This window comes from Acomys minous, assembly GCF_964271855.1.
Source record: "Acomys minous genome assembly, chromosome: 15".
In the NCBI taxonomy this organism is placed as follows: Eukaryota; Metazoa; Chordata; class Mammalia; order Rodentia; family Muridae; genus Acomys; species Acomys minous.
Window position 1 is genome coordinate 42,125,030 of NC_140497.1, and position 21,463 is coordinate 42,146,492.

Consider the following 21,463-nt stretch of genomic DNA (forward strand, 5'->3'; position numbering starts at 1 on the left):
GAATGAAATTTGATGTTTTAAAGAAGACTTATTTTATGCGCATTTGTCTGTGCCCTGGGTCTAGTCTCCACAGAGGTCAGGTAAAACTGGAATTACAGTGGACCTGAGCTATCATGGCATCCTGGAACCCAGCCTGGCTCCTCTAAGAGAAGCAAGTGCTCTGAACTCTCTGTCCAGCCCCCAAAGCTCAACTTCTGATGCTGTAAAGGTGTTATTACACTGGTCCAAGTGAAAATGTAGGTTGAGATGGGGCAGCAATTTTAACTGCAAGCCGTTCCTAAGACCACATCTCACTGAGGCTGAGCAGTGTAGGAAACTGGAAAAATTATTTCTTTTTGCTGGAGGATTGTGATTGTTCACAGCCTCAAGGAAACCTGATTCAGGATTACAGCTCTTTTGCGTGTTGACATGTTAGTGAACTTTTAAATTTCTTTAAAAATTTTTAAAATTAAATTTTCCTTTTATAAAGTAGTTATGAAATCCAATGACAAATTAAAAATTCATAAGACAAATGTTTTAACAAATTACTATAATGTAATCACCCAGGTTTAAGGAACAGAGGGTTGCCCTTCCTTGTCATACCTCATGCCTCTCAAAGCTAACTACCGTCTCAAATAGGAAACAAAAGTTTGTTCATGACATCCAAGTATGTGTCCCTAAACACAATGGCCCACTTTTAACTTGATATGGAACAATGGAAAGTATATGCCATCATTTTTTTGTGTGTGCAGGGAATCAGTTCCAAAATATGATGTTTGTGGAGATCATACATGTGTAGCCATTCTTTGTTTTCATGGGCAGTTGGTGCCTGTAGAACATGATTTCCTGGTGTTTTGAATGAGGAGAGATGGTTTAGCCTCAGTGCCAGAGATGCAGAAATAAAAAAACAACAGTTTCTTTATTCAGTGACTAGAACTTAATCCCATGCGCACATTTATGGCCAGTAGTCCCCTTGATGAGTCTCTGACTCTTACTGATTCTTGGGTGGTGGACAGCTTCCTAAACTACTTGGCTTGATACTTGGAAAATTGTACTTCAGTAAATTAAAGATGCTCCTGTTTGGGTCATAAACTATGGAAACAAAATAACATTTGCTAAGTGGACTGTCTGTGTGGCTTAGATAACCATGATAAGGGACCATTTGTCATTAAACTAATACAGTAAGACCAAATCAAGCTGCTGAGTCATGCATCACCCGGTTTGTAGACATTGCTGCCTAGATTTGTAACCACAGCAAACATGGTAGCATATCCACTCTATCTCCACTCTCATAGATTATGGACAGCCAAAGAATATTTTTCCTTCTGTTATTATCATTAAAGCAACCATATAATTAATTTTAAAACTAGAAAGTATTCAATAGCAAAATGTTAAAATGAAATGAAATAATATTTTGTTAACTAGGTTGTATTGTATTTGTAGACTTGTGAAATAAGTTTGTCCAAAGTCCTTGTACAATGAATAAATTTAAAGAACACTAAAGATAGGAAAAATAAACAGGCAAATAAATCACAGCAAATTAAAATTAAAACATATTATCTGAATGTTAAAACACAACATGAGGGGCTTGAGAGATGGCTCATTAGCTTAAATCATTGGCTGCTCTTGCAGAGGACCCAGATTCTGTTCCCAGCACCCACAACCAGGCAGCTCACAACCACTTTTTACTCCAGTTTCACACAGTCTTATTCCCTCTTCTGGCCTTTATGGAGCCTTCAGATATTCACATATACATACATGCAAATAAATTTAAAAATAAATAAAACACAACATATGATAATTTGTTGATAGATATCTCAGTACTGCGGTGAGCATTTGGACTAGATGTTTTTTAAAATTCTGAGCATTTTACAATCGCTTTTAAAAAATAAACAAATGGTGTTTCATTCAAATATGGGCAGATTTTTCTATCACTATATTTCCATGGTTAAGTTTTAAAGGTTGGCAATTAAAGTTATTCTTCTTTACAGACATGCCCTTTTGTGTTCTTAATTGTTTACTGTTCTATGCCTTTACATAATAAATTTCAGTCTTTTTTTTTACCCCATTTTCCTCCTCCATCCTCCTCCCTCTTCCACTGGCACCCTTCTTCTCAACAAATCCCTTCCTATTTTATATCTTCTGTTTTTTAATAATTTATTCTGATTACATCCCAATTGTTATCCCCTCAATTGTATCTTCCTGTTCCCTCTCTCACTCTTTCACCTTATTCCCCTCCCCTAGACCTCTAACAAAAGAGGCCCTCCTCCCCCACCATATGACCACAGTCTATCAAGTCTCATCCTGATAGCCTGCTTCCCCTTCCTCTGAGTGCCACTGGGTCTCCCCAACCAGGGGAAGTGGTCAAATTGGGGGCACCAGAGTTCATGTCAGAGACAGGCCCTGCTCTCCCCACAACCATGAAGAATGCAGTGTCCATTGGCTAGATCTGAACAGGAGGTCTAGGTTTACTGCATGCATTATCCTTGGTTGGTTTTTACAGCAGTTTGTTCAGGACCCCTTGGGTCCAGATCCGTCAGCGTTGATGGTCTTCTTGTGGGGCTCCTAGAACCTCAGGGTCCTTCTAGCCCCCTATTCTTCCCAACCACTCTTGCTTGGAGTCCAGCAGTAAGTCCCAGGATCTGTCCTGATCCCATGCTGAAAGGAGACTCTCAGAGGATAACCATGTTGACCTAAGATCCACTTATAAGTGAACATATACCATGCCTGTCTCTCTGAGTCTGGGTTACCTCATTCAGGATGATCATTTATAGTTCCATCCATTTGCCTGCAAATGTCAAGATTTCCTTGTTTTTAATAGCTAAGAAGTTTTCTATTATGTAAATGTAACACAGTTTCTTTATCCATTCTTTGATTGAGGAGCATCTAGGTAGTTTCCAGATTCTGGCCATTACAAATAAGGTTGCTATGAACATAGTTGAGCAAAAGTCCTTGTTGTGTGATGGAGCATCTTTTGGGTATATGCCCAGGAGTGGTATAGCTAGGTCTTGAGGTAGCACTATCCCAACTTTCTACGAAAGAGTCATGTTGATTTCCAAAGTAATTGTACCAGTTTGCACTTCCACCTGCAATGGAAGAATATTCCCCTTTCTCCACATCCCTACCAACATGTGCTGTCACTTGAGTTTTTTATCTTAGCCATTCTGATGGGTATAAGATGGAGTTTCAGGGTAATTTTGATTTGCATTTCCCTGATGACTAAGGACAGTGAGCATTTCTTTAAGTGTTTCTCAGCCATTCGATATTCCTCTGTTGAGAATTCTCTGTTTAGCTCTGAACCTCATTTCTTAATTGGGTTATTTGGTTTGGTGGTGTTTAATCTCTTGAGTTCTTTATATATTTTGGATATTAGACCTTTGTCAGATGTAAGATTGGTGAAGATCTTTTCCCAGTCTGTAGACTGCATTTTGTTCTGTTGACAGTGTCCCTTGCTTTACAGAAGGTAGTAATTTTCATGAGGTCACATTTATTAATTGTTGACCTTAGAGCCTGGCATGTTGGTGTTCTGTTCAGGAATTTGTCTCCTGTGCCAATGAGTTCAAGGCACTCTTCTAACAGATTTAATGTGTTTGATTTTATGTTGAGGTCTTTGATCCACTTGGACTTGTTTTGTGCAGGATGATTAATATTGATCTTCTTGCATTTTTCTATATGTAGACATTCAGTTAGATCAGAACCATTTGTTGAAGATGCTATCTTTTTTCCATTGTATGGATTTGGCATCTTTGTTAAAAATCAAGTGCCCATAGGTGTGTGGATTTATTTCTGGGTCTTTGATTCGACTCCACTGATCAACCAGCCTATTGCTATGCTAGTACCATGCTGTTTTAATTACTGTTGCTCTATAGCACAGCTTGAAATCAGGGGTGGAGATTCTTTCAGAGGATCTTTTATTGTAGAGGACTGTTTTGGTTATTCTGAGTTTTTTGTTCTTCTATATGAAGTTGAGAATTGATCTTTTAATTGAGCCAGGTGTGGTGGTGCATACCTTTAATCCCAACACTCAGCACTTGAGAAGCAGAGGCAGGTGGATCTTGAGTTCATGGCCAACCTAGTCTACAGAGGGAGTCCAGGACAGCCAGGACACAGAGAAACCCTGTCTTTTGTTTGATGTGACATGAGGTGTCTAAGTTATTTGGCCAAGCATGAGTGGGGAGATAACCTGTGGAGCTACACCAGGGATACACCACTGAAGAAAGTTACAGTCCCTCCAGCAACAAGCATTAACTACCTATGGTCCCTCTGCCTCATGCCCTAACCTCCATCTATGATCTCGTGTGAACTCTGCAGGTAACAAAATCTGCAGTGTGTTCATAAGAGTAATGGCTACAGCATTCCAGAAAGGGGAGATATACAACACAGGAATTTTATATTTTTAGTGCATAGGCTCTGACTGCTTCAGACCTATGAAACCGAGTTGTTCCTTAATCCAGAATATAAAGCTACAGGTCAGACGCGTGACCCTTTTCCCAATTGGCAGACACACTACATCAGACCTTTGATGCACTGGTGTAGCCATTGATGGTCCTTTGCCGCAGTTGACAGTTTTCTTCTTATGATCTTATGTTTCCAATATATCTCTGCTGCTATAATAATATCATTTGCAAAGTAAGTCATAAAATGAACAAAAATGTATATCTTATAGTTCTAAAATGTCCAAAGTCAAGAGGCTGTTGACTGGGTGCTCAGCCAAAAGGGGATGGACTCTGTTCTTCACCAGACAGGAAGAGCAGAAAAGACAAAACCGAGTCCACTGCCCAAAACCTCTTTATTGAGACGCTAAGTCAGCCGCTGAGGCTAGAGCTCTCATGATCTACATACCTCCTGAAGGCCTCATCTCCTAATGCCATCCCGTGGGCAATTAAACTTCATTGTTAGCTTTAGCAGAGACACATGGGGCCATAGTCCAATCTTTTCATTGTAGCTTTGGAAACTAATATGTGTCATCTTTCTGCTCTATTTGACAGTGAGTAAATAGTCAAGGTATTTGATAGACTTTGCATGCTCACTCCCCTAAAGAAAACATAGATTGTTGAGCTTGAGCTTTGGAACAATCTACTCAAAACTAGAGAAAAGGACTTAATCTCCCTTTCCGTGTGGCTCTGTACAATGTGGGTTGGGCATATTGGTCACTGACTATGGCTGTACCCAGGAAAACATCTTTTCCTCTCTTTCCTAGGTAATGATCACTGTGAAAGGGTGTTCCATATGAATAATTTGAAAGCTGAAGATTCTACCTTGACTGTTTTCTAAACATGAAGTAGCTTTCTTTCCCTGAATAGCAGTCAAGGCCAGCCTAGTCAATACACAGTCCTGGTGGAAGCTCTACTAACAATTTTTTTCTTCTTCTTTTTTCTAGATAGGGTCTCTCTGTGTTAGCCTTGGCTGCCCTGGACTCACTTTGTAGACCAGCCTGGCCTCGAACACACAGAGAACTCACAGAGATTCACCTGCCTCTGCCTCCCAAGTGCTGGGACTAAAGGCATGCGCCACCACCACCCAGCCCACTTAAGTTTTCTAATGATTAATTAATTAACTTTTGGCCAGATAGGGTTCTAGATCAAGATGAGGATAGTGATGATGGCGGTGGTGATAACAGCTGGTTGTAAAGAATGCTTGCCAAGCCTCATCACAGTGACTTAACCTGTTCCAAACTTAGAGTTGTAGCAGATCCTTCTGTTTCATAAAGACTATATTTTCTATTGTATCTAGTGTTTCTTGGACAGAAATTTTGAGTATAAGTAGAGGACAACTGCAGAGAAGTTATGGCTATAGTTATTGTATTAAACCAGAAGAATTTTATGATAGTATAATGAAGCATCACAATGGGGATCAGGAAGGTGAATATTTCTGAATCTATAGGGTATATGAAGACAGAAATAAGACATATTAGGTATCTTTAGACATTTCTTTTTATGTGGTTTTGTTGTGTTTTGTTTTTTTAAATGATTTTTGTTTGCTGTGTGAGGCAGGGTCTCACTATGTACCTCAAGCTAGACTTGAACATGTGAATGTCCTGCCTCAGATTCTCAAGTACTAGGATCATGGGTCTGCACCACTGTATTTTCCTTTATCTGGACTGCTGACGTTGCAACAGTTAATATTGCCTGTAGTTCAAAGCATAGATCCAACCTGCAAAGTAGAGACTTATTTACCTTATCATGTACATTCTTACATTATCATAAGTTACATAAAGATAGGAGATGTTTCTTGATTCCTGAAAAATTACACCATTTTTCCAGTGAGCCCTCCCACCTCACTGCAAACCCTAGCAAGCATTTTTTCAGTTTCTATAGCTCATACGTATATTGCTAGCCTTAATATCATGAAATACTGTATGATATGTATGTTAAACATATTTTAAAGTCCTTCTATACCTGTACATATCACTATATTTCTTGTAGTCAGCCACTGTACTGCATTCTAGTAGATCACTTTCTTAATTCATATTCTACTGATGACAGTTGACATTTTTGGCTTTCACTCATATAAATAAGCACTTCACTTTGTTCTCTTGACAGTGTCTGCTGCCTTACAGAAGCTTCTCAGCCTCATAAGGTCCCATTTATTAATTGTTGACATTAAGGCCTGGGCTGTGGGTGTACTGTTCAGGAAGTTGTTTCCTGCGCCTATGTGTCCCAGGCTCTTCCCCACTTTTTCCTCTAACTGAGTTAATGTCTCTGGTTTTAAGTTGAGGTCTTTAATCCACTTGGACTTGAGTTTTGTGCATGGTGACATACTGACTGGGAAAAGATCTTCACCAACCCTTCATCTGACAAAGGTTTAATATCCAAAATATATAAAGAACTCAAGAAATTAAACACCACAAAACCAAACAACCCAATTGCAAAATGGGGCTTAGAACTAAACAGAGAATTCTCAACAGAGGAATATCAAATGGCTGAGAAACACTTAAAGAAATGCTCATCCTCGTTAGGCATCAGAGAAATGCAAATCAAAACGACACTGAGATTCCATCTTACACCCATCAGAATGGCTAAGATCAAAAACTCAAATGACACCACATGTTGGCGAGGATGTGGAGAGAGAGGAACACTCCTTCACTGCTGGTGGGAATGCAAACTAGTACAACCACTTTGGAAAGCTATCTGGCGTTTTCTCAGAAAAATGGGAATAGGGCTTCCTCAAGACCCAGCTATCCCACTCCTTGGAATATACCCAGAAAATGCTCGAACACACAACAGGGACATATGCTCAACCATGTTCATAGCTGCTTTATACACAATAGCCAGAACATGGAAACAGCCTAAGTGTCCCTCAGTAGAAGAATGGACTAAGAAACTATGGTACATTTACACTATGGAGTATTACTCAGCTATTAAAAACGAGGAATTCCCGAAATTTGTGGACAAATGGATTGACCTAGAAATTATCATAATGAGTGAGTTCACCCAGAAGCAAAAAGAGACAAACGGTATATACTCACTTATATCAAAACACTAGTCCAAGGGATACGTCCCATGAAAAACCTTACTTACCAAGAAAGTGGGTCAGAGGAGAGGACATCCTATTGAGACTTTAGGCGAGAGTAGCATGGAAGAATGGGGAAATAACAGGACCCACAGGGTCCTGGAAACCTACAAGAAGAACTTTATGACAGGCAGATCTGGGTCCTGGGGTCCTCCTCAAACTAAGGCACCAGCCAAGGAGAAATAGGCAGTAAACTTCGAACCCCTACCAAGACCTAGCCGACGAACACGATATTCTCCACTGTTGAGTGGAGAGTGAGATCTGATTCTCACGTGAACTCTGGTGCCCCTTTTCTGACCATGTCCCCTGGATGGGGAGGCCTGGTGGCACTCAGAAGAAGGATAGCAAGTTACCAAGAAGAGACTCAATAATCTTAGAGCATACATAGGGGGAAGAAGTCTCCCTCAATCACAGACATAGGGGAGGGGAGAAGGGGGGAAGTGGGAGGGAGGGAGGAATGGGAGGAAACAGGGGAAGGGCTAACAATCAAGATGTAATATGAATAAATTAATTTAAAAAAAAAGTTTAAAAAAAAAAAAGAAAAAGAAAATGACAATTCTAAAAAGATTTTCAAATAAAACAGTTTTCTAACTAAAAAAAAATAAATAAATAAATAAATAAGCACTTCATGAACGTTCTGATCCTTGGAATTTGAGATCCCTATGAGAATTGAAAAAAATTCATATTTTAAGGCAGGTTTCTGTTATTAGACTTTCTTACACCAAGCTACCCATTAGGCTTCGTCTTCCGTTTTATTCATCATTGGTTGGTTTGTATGCCCTGTGTGTCACTATTCTATTGCTGTGAGGAGACACCATCACTAAGGCAACTTTTATAAAATAAAGCATTTGTGACCATGGGTATAGTTTCAGACCATGGGTATAGTATCATAACGCTAAGAAGCAGACAGCCATAGCAGGAGCAGGAGCTGAGAGCTTTGCATCCTGATTCAGTAAGCGGCAGAGAGCAACACCCACCCAAGGGGCCCAGCCTGGGCTTTTGACATCTCAAAGCCCACTCCCAGTGACACACTTCCTCCAAAGGCCACTCCTCCTCATCCTTCTACTCCTTCTCAGACAGTTCAGGATGAGCCTGGGAGGCTGCTGTCATCCAAATCTGCTTTCTGGCACCCATAAATTCATAGCCATATCATAATGCAAAATCCACCTTCAAAGGCCCCTAGTCTTTCACAGTTTCAAGACTGACTAGAAGTCTGAAGTTGAAAATCTGTTCTGAGACTCAAGATAATCTTTTACCTGTAACATCTCTCCATGCTAGAAACAAAAATCAAAAGGCAGATCACATACATCCAATAACCTACAATGGCACAGAATATACATTACCATTACAAAAGGAAGAAAGGAAGTACAGTAAGGAAATACTGGACCAAAGCAAGACCAAGACCCATCAGCACAAACTCCAAATCTGCATCTCCATGTCAGATGTCCAGGTGACAACTTTAGCATCATAAGGACACAGATCTTATTGTCTACTCACTTATTTGTGTGCATAACCCAGGAACACTTGGCTCACAGTAAGTTCTCAAAAATACTCATGTATAATGGAATTACTTCTTGGCTTTTAACGTAGAGCAGTGGGTGGTTGCAGTTAGGTATGTAGCAGTAAGTTGGAGTTTTTATTCATAAATAAGCATCACCAGATTTGCTATTATATTTAAAATCAATAAAATCAGTTGGACTGCTTTTAAGTTATATCAAACAAAATATTAGACAATTGCCCCAAGATCTTTAAAAATCTATGAGATAACTGTTTGCCCCTTTTTTTGTAGGTGAGATCAGGATCAAAGAAACTAAAAAAGTTTGTTCAAGCCCACTCAGCTGATAAGTAGAATAACTAGGTCTTTTTTTATTTGCACTTTGAAAAAATGAGATGTATTTATTATTTATTTTCTTATGTATGTATATTTATTGTGTGGGCATGTGGGCACACATGCTCATACATAGGCACATACATGTGGAGGGTGTGGATGCATGTGTGGAGCCCAAAGGTAAACATCCTCCTTGATTGCATTCAACTTAACCTTTTGAGATGGGTATCTTGATGACTCAGGAGGTCACTGATAAAGGTGGAGAGGCTGGCAGTGAGCCTCAGGCATCTTCATACGCCATCTTTTTGGTACTGAGACTAGAGGCATGCATCTGTATTTTTAACTGTAGATTGTAGAGATCCAAGATTCAAACTCAGGTCCTCATGCATGTATGGCAAGCATTTACTGGCTGGATCTATCCTGCTTGTCCTGGGGCATACCTAATTGTAACCAGGTAGGTACTTATCAAAATAAATCCCTTGGCTTAAAGTTGGCCCTACAGATTACATTTTATTCATTTACCTTTGGCTTCTGTTAATTCATTGCCTGGATTATGGGTGCAGTGTTTTTAAAAATATATGTTGTTGCCACCGTTTTTAAAAAAAAAAGTCTCAATAATTTAATAATGAATCTTAAGGCCTTGAAAAACAAATCTAAAAACATAATATAAGAAGAGATCCTCAAAATCAGAGCTGGACCTAAAGAAACAGGGGTTTTAAACTATTATAAATATAATCCTTTGAAAAAGATAAGATTGATAAACCCTTAGACAAATGAACAGATGGAATAATCAAATTAGTAAAAATAAGAGATGAAATAAGGAGACATTAAAACATATACCAATGGAATTCAGAAAATTTATATAGGAAAAAATTTTTAATTCCCTAAATTAGAAACCATGAGAGCTGTGGATGTGTTTCTAGATTGATCCTACATTTAAAAAATTAAATCAAGGTAAAATAAGTTATTTAAGCAGACTTGTAACTAGAACAAAATTGAAGCAGTAACAGAAGTTCTCCAAAATAAAACAAAGGCTGGGATTGTTTACCATCTAAAATGGCAGTGGGACCTAGGGGAATGGAGCCTATAAATGATGTGGGCTAAAGTCTCATTCAGTAGCTCACATTATTCATAGTATCAGCCAATTTCTACTCTGAGGGTTAAGGAGGGCCACAGGAGTACCGCACAATTGGGAGGAAGTGGTACCACCATTTTAATTTTCACCAACACTATCACATCATCGGGGTAGGCTTTGCCAACCCAGAAGTTACTTTTTTCAACCAACAGGCTTGATGCCAGCTGTAGAGAAGCTTCTTCAAACCCACAGTATCTTCTGTATTCCTGGTATGTCTCAAACTTCCTCCTGTCTTTATCTCAGGACCTAGGAAAACTAAAATAAATAGAAAATATTCACGATGGTCACATTTTTTAAAACTTACAGGAAGCCTGCATTATCACCAGGTAAACAGTTTGTGGTGGTTTGAGTGCTGCCAGCCCCAGAGGTTCACATATTTGCATGCCTGGTCCCCAATTGCTGAACTGTTGGAGAAGGATTAGGAGGTGTGGCTTTGTTAGGGTAGGAGTGGACTTGGAGGAGGTGTGTGGAGGTGGGCGTGGAGGTTCCAAAAGCCCACACCAGGCCCAGTGTCTCTGCCTGCTGCCTGTGAATTAGTATATAAAGCTCTCAGCCACTGCTCCAGTGCTGTACCTGTCTGCTTCCTGGCATTACAACAGTGGATTAACTCTGTGAAACCATAAGTAGCTCCGAATTGGATGTATTCTTTTGTAAGAGTTGCCTTGGTTATATAGCATCTCTTCACAGCAACGGCATAGTAACTGAGACCGAGACTATCACTTATTTAATATTTGACATTGCTTATGAGGTCTGTTAAGAAATACTACAAGTAGGTAGAGGTAGGAGTTGAAACTTTAATTTGCCCTCCCCAGGTAAGCTGTCTAATTTTAGAGAATAATCAAACACTCAACTGTCTTTTCTATATTATTACACTTAACAAAGGAAAGATGAAGCCAGTTCATTTCCCCTGCTATAAGCATGTTGAAGAATTAACTTTTTTCTTTTAACCTAGTTGCAGTGAGAAAAGATGTCAATTAATCAAGTATTTTGTACTCACCCATGGCTGACATTATCTTTATTACAGGTGTATTTTACTTACTATCCATATATTAGTTATTAATAGTTATATTTACATTTATTCCTAAAGGGGGTGTGTGCATACGTGTTTGTGTGTGTGTGTGTGTGTGTGTGTGAGAGAGAGAGAGAGAGAGAGAAAGAGAGAGAGAGAGGGAGAGGGAGAGGGAGAGGGAGAGGGAGAGGGAGAGGGAGAGAGAGAGAGAGAGAGAGAGAGAGAGAGAGAGAGAGAGAGAGAGAGAGAGAGAATATGCCTGCAGAGGCCACAAGAGAGTATCTGATGCCGTGGAGCTGGACTTACAGGCAGTCATTAGTCACCCAGTGTGCATGCTGGGGGCTGAACTGTGGTCCACTGCAAAAGCAGCAAGTCACTTAACCACCATGCTTTCTCTCCAGCTGTGTTAATGTTTAGGACATACCTTTGATTTTCTTCCTATTTTCAGACCAGAGGTACCAGCAGGTAGCAGAGACCAGCCAGAGGTTGATGGTGGTGGAGCACTGCATGGGACTACTGAGTTTCCACTGACTTACTTGGCTTTGCTCATTTCCTGTAACACTGGAGTGAGGAATGGAGTATGAAGAAGAATGCAAAGCTGATTGTAAATCACTATGGAAAGGTGACATACTGATGCTATTCTAAGTTATGAGTACTAGATCCATAAATCTAGTGAGAATGTGTTTAAGCTATGATTTTTCCATGGAATTCATAATTGATGCTAAAAATAAACTTAAAAGCACTCCAGGCATTACTTCTGTTGCCAGGGAAACTACAACAAAATGCTAACCAGAATCATCCAAATATGCCAATTTTAATAGCAAATTGATCACATTGTAGGTTAATTACGTTTTATTCCAGGAGAAATGATCGTTATTAATTTGTGTAAGTGTCTAAGAATCCTGATTAAATTTCCAGGCTAGACATACCTGAGGGATGACCTAACCATTTCACTTCTAATGTAGTTCTATTCTTTAATCTTCAAGACAGAGAAAGGTTTCCCTGTCTTTAATCTTGTAAATATGTGATTATCTAAAGTGTGATGGTTAGAACAAATTCATAACCACAGAAGGAATGAGTGGAGCCCATTGGATTTAGCCCACTGAAGTACACAAGTATTTAGACAGAGGCTATTTATACTCCACACAAGGCACAAATGCATGCTGTGGTCACAGGGTGTGGTAAGCAGAGGACAGTGGGTGAACTGGACATTGGGAATGTTTCCATGCTGACTTTTGAACAATACTCTCAGAAGAACAGCCCACTTCCAGATGTATGTATGTATGTATGTATGTATATATGTGTGTGTATATATATATATATCAATATATATATCAATTGCAAAATACTTGCCTCTTATTTTTAAGGCTTCTTTCTACCCACTTCCTAATTTATTCATAAAGACTCTAAAAAATATAGCAGGATGTTTTCTTTATACGTTTGAAAACCCTGAATTGAAAACTGATTTAATTAACAACAAGTAGGACTTTAACATTTCGTTATTATTAAATACATATTTGTATCGGATCAGTGTGTTTCAGTTAAACCTATACCCAGACTCTCAGAAGAAGATAGCCTGATACTTCCTGTCTAAATATTGACTGAGCTTCCCTTTCTTTTGGCATGACCCACACACAAATCACTCTTGACTGTTCCAGAGATCCTAGAAACTTTGCTTCTCCTATAGGGTACAAGAAAACGTCTAACTCCTCAAAAATATTCTCAAAAACGTCTTTCATTGGCCTTGTTTAGTCAAACATCTTTTGCTTGCACCAGATAGTTAAATGAATGGAACAAAGTTGGGTGAGATACCCTTTAAAGAAATTCTGGGCTTGTAAACTAAACAAACACAAAAAGAAATGAAAGGTAAAACCAATTCCATTGTAATAGACAAGATATCCAGAAAAGTATTTGACACAGATTATTTGCTAAGTATGTGTTCACAATAAAATATAATCTATTTTAAACATTTAAATATGCATAGCTGCTGGCTTTCAGCCATGTTTTCCGGGGTGGCACATAAAAGATAACAGCATATTGAATATTAGGCAACTTCTAGTTATATCTGATCAAAATGTTTGAGTTTGATATAACTCAAAGCTTAGAATCTATTATGTGTTCAAAAACCTGTGACTTTCTCCAGGGCTTCTGGAACCTAAATTAATGATAATCTTATGGTGTGTTATCCTGGTAATTGATATAAAAACCAACATAATCATTTACTCCCAAGTCCTATAGTCAAACAGAATAGAATAGTTGTCTCCCAAACTATCCCCCTCAAAAATTTTAAGTAATAGTTATTGTGTTAATTTTTATATCTTTCATCCCAAATTAACTGAAAGGGAAATGAGAAAATCTCCAAGAAGTTGAGGGAGGAGAAATCATAACCAGAATATATTGTATAAAAACAAGTTATTTTCAACAAGAAAGAACTTGGTAAATTAAAAAAGAATAACTAGTAGAAACTTAACACTTTGGCATCTGCAGATTTTCCTTTAATATGCTTATTGTTTATGACAGAGACATCAACCTCATCACAAGGTCTATGACTTCATAAAGAACTGTGACCATGTGCCTTAGTTTGCTTTTACAATGCCTGTTTCTTTGAGTTCAGCTTTGGGGTAAGGATAAACTGAATTTACTACATAGAGATTAGGCAAGACTCAGATACTAATTTTCTTTAAGAGCTTAATTTAGACATTTCTGTATTCATTTCTAGCCTTCTCCACTCTCAATATCTAAATCTTTGGCATATTTATTATTTTGTGATGTTTACAAAACTAAAAGATAAAGCTTGCATTCCCAATGGTGGTTTAAGTCTTACCCGTGATGTACAATATCCCAAATAAGAGCTTGTGTGGTTTCTTTCTCTGTCATTTTTCAGCCATGATGAACCTTCATGGTTATGGACAAATAACAGAATTTACACTCACTATGTATGAGTTGTCCTCAGCCTCCCTGTTGTAGGACTGGAAAGGTGCGTGAAATTAGAGGAGCTGAGCATTAACGACTCTTCATTGTTTGATATGTGTTCTTATTACTTTACTTTATTATTGACGTCATTATTTATAGATTTATTATGAGCCCGTATATTTCTACCAGAAAATAAAGGATCATGGTTCTCTTAAAAACTCGTGAATGCATACACATGAGCTTATTACCATTCTAGGCAAAATAAGCCTGATTCAGAAGAATAAATGTGGCATTTTTCTCTCATTTGTAGGACCTATGTCTTATATATGATAAGGGAGAAGGATAAAGAAAGGTTATGGAGACATAAAAATGGTCAAAATAGAAAACACATTGTTAAGATTTTGTCTTTATGAAAGCTAGAAAAGTATTTTATTTTCCAGTTTTTGAGAATTTCACACGAGTATTGTGCTCCATTTTCACCTCATTTTCTCCCCTCAACTCCTCCTGTGCCCCCCGTTCACTCTCAAATTCATGATTTCTGTGATTATTGTTGTTAAATATGTGTATATGCATGTCCCTGTATAAAACTATCTTCTGAGTCCATTTAGTACCGCTTCTATGTATTTGTATGTGTTTGGGGCTGCATATGCACTTAGGATTGCATAAGACCTATCAAGGGATTATCCCTGGAGATTTATTCTCCCTCTCTATGGAGAATTCATCACCTGTAGATCTTCATCTAAGGAGTGGGGCCTTACAATATTTCACCATCCACCATGAAATGTCAACTGGTGTTATTATGCGGGTCTTGTTTAGGTGGTCAGATTGCTAAGATTCATGAGTGCAGCTCCTTGTCATATATAGAAGACACTATCTTACAGCAGGCATCCTGATCCCCTGGCTCTCACAGTCTCTCTACTCTCCCTTGCCTTCAACATTCTGAGAGGCTTAAGTAAAGCAATTGTGTTGAGAGGAAGCCTGTAAAATCACTAATTCTCTATATTTTGACCAGTTGAAGATTTATGTGATGGTCTGTGCCACAAAAGAGCCTTTTTAAAATGAACAATGAAAGACTCGCTCATCTGTGGCTAAAAGGATAAGTATTCACTAGGGAATTTATACTGGTTTTGGAAGGTGCCAGCAGTAGGGTCTCCTCTAGGGTCTGTGACCTCACAGCCACAGGGAGAGCACTAGGATAACAAATAATAGCAGGCATGAGTTTCCTCTTACTGAGAAGGCCTTGATTCTAATTAGACTGTGTCTACCTACTCCTAAAACATGCGCCACTACTGTACCCTTGTGGGTATCCTGTCATGCTGGTCCTTGTTGTAGGTCATAGGCTTTACAACACCATAGGACTGTTGACTGCTTTCCCCCATTGGCAGCTCGCAGAGCACCTTTGGGTACTATGGGAGCCAGTCCTTAGGGAGAAGGTCTCCAGGTCAGTTCCAGTACAAGTCCTCCAAGTCCTGACTCCAAAGAGCTTACCATCTTCAGCCACTGGGTCTTACCTTTACGTTCTTGGAGGCAACCACGGGCAGTGACAATATTCTGTATTGTTTTAAGAATCTCTTGGACTCCCTTGAAGTTTCACATTCCCGGTACTAGGAACATGCATTATAACCACAAGTGGTTCATTTCATTTAAACTATATATAAACACAGACACAAATTATATATGTGTTTAAGTAAACATTAAGTAATATGATTCCCCATGGCTTTTCAGACATCCATATTGTCCTTTATCCATTCTTTCTTCCTCTTCATCTGTATTTTTCTCACTCTCATGCTCCAGATAGAGCCCCCCCCAACACACAATACAATTTTCTTCTACTTTCCTTACTATAGCACATGTACCCTACTGTCTCCTTGTTCTAGACTTAGCTGCATGGGAGAAGGTGAGGTGAACTGATATAATATATTCAAAAAGGAGAAAATAAAGAACTGTATTTGACCAAGGGGGAAATCTAAAGGCAAGAACATGGGATGTGCAAATACTTTCCATGGTCTTTTATATATCGCCAGTCATTTACAATGGTGGATTGAAGAGTCTTTTTGTGGACATTAACAGCTGGTTTATATTCGAGTTAATTCAATTATTGAGTTATTCCATTGGACTTTTAAATGAAGAAACAAGCAGATGACAATTTTATTATGGGTGTTGCCTTCATAAAACAAAGGGGTGAGGATGAAGGAATTTATAAAAACTAGACATGTGGAAATAAATGTCTAAATATCGTGTGGTGATGCTTTTTCTACTAGTAAATCAGGGGGATTTAAGCTAACTGAACTGATGACGACAGCCGTAGTAAATGGAAGTGTTTCTTAGCCCGAAAGAATCCAGTGTGCTGAGTAGCTGCTGCGGAGGGAATTATTTATAATCGCACTTACTGGTAAGAGAAAGGGGCGAAACCTTAGACAGGCACTTAGATGTGACTAAGGCAGGGTTATTTCTGATTCCAAAGCACTGGCTGGAGTGGAAGTCACGCCGTGACTCAGAGCATTGTGATGGGCCAGCTGTCCACAGGCTCCTCTCCAGTGTGTTGTGCTCAGGCGGCGTCGCCATGCCAGACCCAAGACTCACCGGAACGTAATTGCAATGAGTTCACTCGCTTGACACAGTTTCCACATCAGTGGTAGAACCTTGTAGTCACTTTATCTTCAGCAGTTCAACGGAAGTTTGCACTGTGTCCCAGATGGCATGAGCCATGGGGAGCATTTGTAACTGCTCCTCGCGTATTGTCTCGGGGAAGGACACCAAGGACCACTGTCAATGAGCTGGTGATTTCCAAGACATTGCTCTGTTTTATGTTTCAGGCAGCAAATGATTCACCAGGACGGAAACACCTTACTTCATTTGGCACACTTTTTCAACAGCCATGTCTCCCTTGTTTTAGGAACATTTGGTGAAAGTCAGACTAATTGGATAAGATACAGAGCATGAAAGTGACAAGTCACGCTTATCAATGTGCTGCATCACAGATACAATCCTTTCTTTAGCCAGGGCCACTGCTGTGTGTCTATGTCTTTGTGCTCGTTACTTTAAAACTTAGAAGAATTAGCTGGGCGAGGTGGCGCACGACTGTATTCCAGCAATCAGTGAAGCTGGGGCAAGCGGATCACTGTGATTTTGAGGCCAGCTTGGTCTACAAAGCAGACCCAGGACAGCCAAGGCTACACAGAGAAACCTTGTCGCTCAAAACAAACAAACAGAAAACCTAGCAGAATTAAGAAATGTTCTAAAATGAGCAGACCCTAAATCTGGCAATATAAACATATATCGCAATATTTTGTATTAGCGCATTTTTTTTCCATTTAAATGCCCAAGTGTTGGCAAGGGAAAGTATTATTTCAAAGGAAATAGAAAGAAAGGAATTTATAAAAACAAACTTCCTGCATATCGTTTTCTACATCATTGATTCTATTTCTCTTTTAAACTATCATTTATATGTGGGTATACATAAGAATAGCTATATTTGCACAGGGCACCCAAAATACCATATTTCATTTCTGAATAAATCATAGTTAAGATTATTGGTCTAAAAAGTACATTTTGGGTGTATCGTAACTAGACCTATGATTAAATTTAATTTGTTTTGTTTTGCAGTTTTTGTAAAACAGTTATATTTGGTCAGCTATTCTTTTGTGTGTTGTTCCCCCACCCCCAGGAAACTCCCTCAGACTTTCCTGTCAGGATTAGGTTCCTTTTGGGTATGCTTCCACGACACCTTGGCTTTTATTTATCTGAGTTCTTGTATTTTCTCCTGTAAAACTGTGCTGCACTAGTGGCAGGGACTGTTAGTTCTTCTTGGTCTCCCTGGCATATAGAAAACAGCGGATGAGTGCTTTAAAGTGTCACACTGACAGTGTAAGGCTACTAACAGATGGTGGGATAGTATAATCAGTCATAAAAAAATAAATTATTGTTTAACAATAAAATCAATGTAATCCGTTTCTTCAATGGATCCTCACTCAGTCCTATCCATGGAATAGTTGATGATTTAGTTCATAGTCAACAACTTTAAAACCTTGAGTTAGAAACTTAACTTCTTTTTAGAATTATGAATATTATTACATGAACCATGTGGATAAAATACACAAAACTTCAGTTTTCTTTTTTACATTACATTTATTCATTCATTGTGTGTGTGTGTGTGTGTGTGTGTGTGTGTGTGTATCCACTTACCACAGCATATGCATGGAGGTCAGAGAAAAAGTGGAATTTGGTACCCTCCTCCTACTGTGTGGGTCCGAGTGCTGGAACTTGGGTCTCCAGGCTTGGGGCCAGATGCCTTTACTGAACCGTCTCACCATCCCCCACATGTTCTTGATAATTAGATACCAAAAAAGGAAACCATCGGCCTTCGTTATTTCAATATTTGACTCCTGAAAGCCAGAACAGAAAGAGGGTGTATCATTTTATACTGAGGATGGAAAGTCAGGAGGCTTGCGAAACGTGATTCGGCTCCTTCCATGGAATATTGTCAGACCAATAGGAGCTGGTGAAGAACTTTTATGGACAGTATAAATAATTTGAGCCTTAGACATCATTACCAGTTGTTATTTTCTTTCGTTAGGACCAGCTGTTCAAGAGCATCCCGGAACCGAGCCAGGCACAGTTGAGACTTGGCTGGGACATAACACCGCCGCGGCAGACTCCTCTGCAGCAATGTCGGTGTTAGAAGAAAGCCGGCCGTTTGCTCAGCAGCTATCCAATGTCTACTTTACGATACTCTCCCTCTTCTGTTTTAAACTTTTTGTGAAAATCAGCCTTGCCATCCTTAGCCATTTCTACATCGTGAAAGGCAACCGAAAGGAAGCCGCGAGGATAGCAGCTGAGTTTTATGGTGTAACCCAAGGACAAGGTACGTTTATGACAGCAGGCTCTTGTTTCAGGTTGAGTAGGACTATCATTTGATCTGCAATCCAAGAAAACATCACAAGTTCTCTTTATGGGACGTTCTGTAAACTAAAGTGGAAGGGAGTTCTTGTAACTTACCTCACTGGCTTCATGGAAAAGAAAGTTACTTTTGAGTGTAAATGTTTGGCCAATATGGAATTACCCAGCATTAAGTATAGATAGATGCCTTTGCCTATTCGTAATCATTTAAAAACATTAACTATTTCATTTGTCGCATCATTGTTTCAGAGAATAAAGTAGAGATAACTGATTGTACCTCAGTTGTCCTTTAATATGTGTTAGTACTGTAATATTGTAAATAATATGTTGAGTCATGTTTGAAAGTATTGAGTCGGAATCCCAGCAACTCAGGTTGCTGAGGCAGGAGGATTGGAAACTCAAGGCCTTCCTGAACTTCAGTGAGTTCAGGACCAGCTGAAGTAGTTTACTGAGATCCTGTCTCACAATGAGAACTGAATGGAGGGCTGGCAATATAGCTCAGCGGGAAAGCACTGGGATAGCACGGGAAAGGACGCAGGGTCCATCCTCAGCACCAAAAAAGTCATTAAAATAATTGTTATTAAAAGCAGAGGGTTTCAGAATTGTCTTTATTACAATTTTATAGTTTTATTGTTAAATAAAACACTAATGAATATTTATGGTACATATTTTCCTAAAAGGTTTGATACTGATTTTCTCAGTTGTGGAAATTGTTTACTACAAGACAAGATCATGAAAAAGCAAATTTGATGTTTGTGCAGCCAGGTGTATGCTTCTTAGAGTGAATTCCAATATGAGATTAAATGAAAAATAGTACTACTACTCATAGATATTAAAATTTATAAACCGTTCTGTGCTATTCTATTGGAGCAATATTCTAGATAGTAAAATTGATTCATAGGTTGGTTGGAAAAGTGATGTTTTAGTCTTTTTATAATCTTTCAATTTATTTCTTATTTGGAATTAATCAAAGCCCACACCAACATGTGTACTTCCCAAGCAATTGAAATGTTTAAAACTTAGCATCACATAATTGGAATATGCAGCATTTTTAGAAAGAGCATTTTAAACTTGATGTATCGAAACTTGTTTTCCTATATGTTTTCTTTTTTTATGTAATTCATTTTAAGTATCTAGGCTACTGTTGGTGTGGGGGAATGTTAAATAAAAGTGGGGAATCGTCAGTGGTTTGTGAAGAAGTTACTGTTTTCCCCTGTGGAAGGTTGCTCTTGTATAAGTTGAACAACTTCTGTACAAACTCAAGTCTGAAAACCTAGATGCTCCATGAAGCTCTTGTAGGGGAAATAAGCCCTAGATGAAGTAGACAGTGACCTTTTATCTTTCGGCACTGGTTCTGAACTAGCATTAAAAAGTAGCATCTGTGACAGGGAGGTTGGTACCTAGGGGGGCCTCCCCATCTTAGAGATGAGGAGAGGAGAATTGGGGGAGGGAGGATGGGGCTGGGAAGAGGTGGGAAAGGGTTACAATCAGGCTGTAAAGTACATAGATAGATAGATAGATAGATAGATAGATAGATAGATAGATAGATGATAGATGATGGATAAATGATAGATAGATGATAGATAGATAGATGATGATAGAAGATGATAAATGATAGATAAAAAGCAAGTAAACAAACAATGCCTTATATGCATATATTAAAATTCTCAAGCAATAAAAAAGATTATTTAAAAGTTAAAAAAGTAACATCTTTATGACCCATTGAAAATGAAAAGTCATTTGGTATGGGAGTATTTATGGTCCAAACACAAACATAAAAGGAAATTTTAAAACCTAAGTGATACTTACAGACATGGGTAAGAAAACTATGAGATTATAAGATGGGTAATATTTATTGTCACAATTATAGCTCATTATTTCAGTCAGAACTTATCTCTGTTTTCGAGTGAAGTGAAAGCAGTGAAATAGTAGTTAAAAAGAAGAAAGGTGTTTCTGCCTTCACAAAGATGGCAGAGGAGACCATGGAAACATCTTTCTGTTTACCTTGGCAAGTAAGAGAAGCACTCATCTCCTTTTAGATCATGGTGTGCTCACACAGTGCAGGCAATTTCTGGACATATATGAAATGGCTCTCACGTTTCATTGTCTTATTATAGTCCTTAAATAGGTTAGAATTGTGAGATTTTTTTTGTCCTAGATAGTAAGATGGAAGTCAATACTCACCATA

At 38.7% G+C, this 21,463-nt stretch overlaps 1 protein-coding gene across 2 annotated transcripts in view; it reads left to right on the forward strand.

Moving 5' to 3' along the window:
• The first annotated feature begins 14,348 nt into the window (after positions 1–14,348).
• The window catches only part of ASB5 (ankyrin repeat and SOCS box containing 5), a 42,919-nt gene continuing 35,804 nt past the window's right edge, over positions 14,349–21,463 (forward strand). Inside the window, exons 1-2 of one of the 2 annotated variants that reach the window (XM_084758350.1) lie at positions 14,349–14,440; positions 18,953–19,240. In XM_084758350.1, the coding sequence (XP_084614476.1) occupies positions 19,045–19,240 (196 nt within the window). In that variant the 5' untranslated portion in view covers positions 14,349–14,440; positions 18,953–19,044. Of the gene's footprint in view, positions 14,441–18,952; positions 19,241–21,463 lie in introns of those variants that run through there. The other variant, XM_084758349.1, reaches the window with a different exon arrangement.